At 28.0% G+C, this 4,423-nt stretch overlaps 1 protein-coding gene across 2 annotated transcripts in view; it reads left to right on the top strand.

The window, feature by feature from the left end:
• The window catches only part of LOC106471872 (putative inositol monophosphatase 3), a 10,178-nt gene continuing 5,755 nt past the window's right edge, over window positions 1-4,423 (top strand). The window contains exons 1-3 of one of the 2 annotated variants that reach the window (XM_022400489.1): window positions 1-436; window positions 2,269-2,437; window positions 3,912-4,007. In XM_022400489.1, the coding sequence (XP_022256197.1) occupies window positions 68-436; window positions 2,269-2,437; window positions 3,912-4,007 (634 nt within the window). In that variant the 5' untranslated portion in view covers window positions 1-67. The remainder of the gene's footprint in view (window positions 437-2,268; window positions 2,438-3,911; window positions 4,008-4,423) is intronic. The other variant, XM_022400490.1, reaches the window with a different exon arrangement.

Raw genomic sequence — 4,423 nt, 5'->3', positions numbered from 1 at the left:
TATAGTTTATATAATGATAGACCTTTACTACATTTTAACACTTTAACGGGAAAAAGTACCTAGAAAAATGTCAAGAAATCTTGCAAAGTTGAATTTGAGAAATATTATTTTTTTACTGTTGGGAACACTCTTTGTTTTGCTACTTTATTTCATACTTCATAATATTAGTTACAGGAAGGCTCTTTACAAAACATACACTCGAGTCCTGTATGATCACGATAATAAAACCATCATTACCAGTAAAGTTAGTTTGAAGCATCTTCTTGCAGTAAGCATAGATATAGCTGAAAGAGGTGGTGTTGAACTGAAAGCTGTTCGAAAACTTGTAGATGTGCAAAAGGTGAGAAAGGGTAAAAGTGATCCTTTCTATGAGGGTAATGTAAAATCATACTGTGCAATGATGTATGGATTTAAAAAGATACATCCAGAAATTAAGGTATGTTACTCTTTTAGCATTGGACTAAAAGTTTAATGTTATGGATTAGAAAGTTAAGTGTCCACAAATAGATAGTTTCTCAGAAAAAATACCTTATATTTAACAAAAACTTAATATTTTTATCATTCCTTATTGAACTGTGATAATTTTTTTTAAATGAGACAATGTTTTAAACTTATTCAGCTAATTGGACTGTGACAAAGTATTCTGGTGTTGTTTTATCTAATATACCACCATTAAAATCTTTAATTGAAAATTTTACTAATATCTTTCCTTAGTTAAACATGAAAAAACAAATTATTTTCCTTATAATTCTACTGTCAGTACCTCTTGGCCCAACAATGCCACTGCTTGAGTCCTCCAAAACAGAAATGGCAGAATGAACCATATCATTTTAACAGCTTTGAAGTTAACTAAAAATAATGAACCTCTACTAGTGTTTTTAGTTAAGGAAAAAATGAAAATAAAATAACCAAAACAAAAAATTAACAAGTTAAGGAAATGGACACTAAAAAAACAAAATGCTTAAAAACTAGTGACAATGAAAAACTATGGTTTTTGTGTGTAAGACATTTTTCTTTATTTTCTCCACTGTTACAACCACAAAACTTATTGGTTGACCATACTGTTCTGTAGGTGTGTGCTACAAGGGCATAAATAGTAATAACCCAGTGATTTCCCATTTGCTTTACCAATGTTTAACAATTGTTTATTTATTTGCTTCTATCACAACTGTGGAAAAGGTTATACACACACAAATTGACAAAAACACCTAATGTTTCATTCACAAGGACACTTTTTAAAGTAATTGTTTAAATGCTTAAGCCTATTAAGATTATTATTATATTTCCTGCGTCAATAGGACTGTCTTGGGTCCAGTAAAATTGTGAGGAGGACAAGACTGTGTTTTTTGTCAAGACAGCTTTATGAATTACAAAAACAAATTACATGATTTTGAAGTGAAAGTTGTTTAAATTCATTCTGCATCCTTACACACTATTCTCACAAACCACTGACATATCAAGTGATATTTAAGTAGAACTTTGCTTTTTTTACAGTAAAATTATTTTTATTAGATGTCAAAAAAGGTTCCCAAAAGTGAGAGAATACTACAATTCGAGTACTGATTGATGCTTACATTTGGTTCCATACAATAAGTCTGTTGCCACCATTCACCCTTTAAAGTAAAACAAAAAAGGCTCACAGTTCTTGTGTAAAGTTTCCATTCTTCTAATGCTTTAAATACAACCTTTTATTCCAGAACTCTAGAACATTCTCAGTTTTTTAATCTGAAATAACATGTTATTCTATGCACTCGAACAATGATTGTAGTCTTTCAGGTAATATAAATAATATGTAAATCTATGCACTCGAACAATGATTGTAGTCTTTCAGGTAATATAAATAATATGTAATTCTATGCACTCGAACAATGATTGTAGTCTTTCAGGTAATATAAATAATATGTAAATCTATGCACTTGAACAATGATTGTAGTCTTTCAGGTAATATAAATAATATGTAAATCTATGCACTCGAACAATGATTGTAGTCTTTCAGGTAATATAAATAATATGTAATTCTATGCACTTGAACAATGATTGTAGTCTTTCAGGTAATATACATAATATGTAATTCTATGCACTTGAACAATGATTGTAGTCTTTCAGGTAATATAAATAATATGTAAATCTATGCACTCGAACAATGATTGTAGTCTTTCAGGTAATATAAATAATATGTAATTCTATGCACTTGAACAATGATTGTAGTCTTTCAGGTAATATAAATATGTAATTCTATGCACTCGAACAATGATTGTAGTCTTTCAGGTAATATCAGAAAAGGAAGATTGTTCAAAAATTAACCTTGATGACGATCAACTGCCAAGAGGAGAGAATACAGAAGTTAAAACGATGTTGGAAAGTGTAGATGAGAAGGTGCTTTCAGAACAGATTGCAGTTTGGGTTGAGCCTTTAGATTGTTTTCATGAATATAAAAGTAAATTTCTTAAATATCAGACAAAATTATACCAATAATTGTTTTAAACGTTTAAAATTTACAGGTAGTTTAGCTAATCAACATAAAATCAATAATAATGGAGTATTTTATCTGCTTGAATTATTGAATAGTTAGCAATTTATTTTTGTTTTAAGCAAACTAAATAATATTCAGATGAACTAATCACAATTTACAGATATCTTTTACTTAAAAGATATTCACAAATAATCTTTTTTTCTACAATAAAGAAAATGAGAAATAGTTTCTGTAATCCAAAATCATGAAATGTGCATTATAATTTTTCAACTTCAAACAAGATTTACAAACTTCTAAACAAATAAGCAATGAAGCATTCCTGCCCAAAACAACACAAATAAGTATGCTATTCTAAAAAAAGATTATAACTTAAAAATGTTTTTGTTGTGAACAAGATAAACATTTACCATCACTTTTTTAAAAATAAAATGAGCATTTGAAAATAATTTTTCAGTTTTAATTAAAATGAACATTTATAAATAATTCTTTTAAGTAAGATGAGAAATAAACAAGGTGTACATTTACAAAAAGAATTATTTAGTAGTCACAAATCTTTCTTTAACAACGTGGTTACTTCTGAATAGATCAAAGTGGGAACTTTTAAAGTACGAGATAATTTTGCTGGGAATTCAGGATAAATCATTTGTATGCTTATGCCATATTAGGTTAAGTGTTTAGGTACAACCAGTAGTTTGTTGCTACATGTATGTGGTAATGTTAGTGCATCTTTATTAATTCTTAATTAATTTCATGATGAATCAGATGTATCAAAGATATTTTAGCTTTATTTCTTTTTTTTCAAATTTTAAATATAAATGTAACTTACTAAATATTGTAAAAATTTATAGCAGTAACTTGTTTGTTCATAATTTACAAGTAGTTTAGCTAAATGAAATAAAAATGAGTAATTTAACAGTAAAAGACCAATACTATTGTGTTTAACACTTAAATGTAACAGAAAACTACACTTTTGAAGCACTTGTACAAGTTTCAACACAGTCTCTTTCTGATGTTGTCTTCTGAGAAGAAATTAATCAGTACAGTTTACAGAACAGCAGAGTTTGGAATTCCCTTAAGGCCATAGGTGGTCAGTAGACATTTCAGTATAAAGTAACCTTTCAAGTATTAAAAATTAAAAACTTTTTTATGAATAAACTTTTAAAAATTCTTTTTGTATATATATTTTTCTGTTTTTGATAGAGTATATTTTGTTTCAAAAGATGGTTTCCTTCCTACATTTAAGTAATTTGATGATGCAGTTGAAAAATGTTGAAAATAACCCACTATTTAGTTTCAGTATAAACACACGGAGAATACAGATTTCAAGTTACATATTAAAACCACATTTTGATATTATTCCTCACTTAACCTTTCCCATTTCATGATTTTGAAATAACTATGCATGAATACTTACTTTTATCATTATTATCTTTCACAGAGAACCTATTACCATGTGTTGCAACTATGGTGTGTGTGGCAGTAAATGGTAAGCCTGTTATTGGTGTGATACATCATCCATTTCAAAACTTAACAGGTAAGTTGATGTTAATATGCTCATAATGCACTGTTTTCTTAAGTGAAAGTAAAACTGTTTATTGTTCAGGTACATTTAAATATACACTGTACAAAGTTGGAGTAAGTACATACATCTATCAGTTGTGTTGAATTCAGTGGTTTGTGATTTTTACATTATATAATTTTTATACAGTATTTAATTTATTGCAATCATTTGTTTTTAGTATTTTATTTGTGTAGTTTTAGGATAACTTGTATTATTCAGGTTACAGTACACATAGTTTAATGTTGAGATGCTTATTATAGTTTTTGTTGTTCATGGTTTACAGTACATGTAGTTACTATAGTTTTTGTTGTTCATGGTTTACAGTACATGTAGTTACTATAGTTTTTGTTGTTCATGGTTTACAGTATGCGTAGTTACTATATTTTTTG

The sequence above is a fragment of the Limulus polyphemus genome, unplaced genomic scaffold (assembly GCF_000517525.1).
Source record: "Limulus polyphemus unplaced genomic scaffold, Limulus_polyphemus-2.1.2 Scaffold4930, whole genome shotgun sequence".
NCBI classification, from domain to species: Eukaryota; Metazoa; Arthropoda; class Merostomata; order Xiphosura; family Limulidae; genus Limulus; species Limulus polyphemus.
Note: the sequence above shows the minus strand (reverse complement) of the source record. Positions and strands in the feature narration are given on the sequence as shown.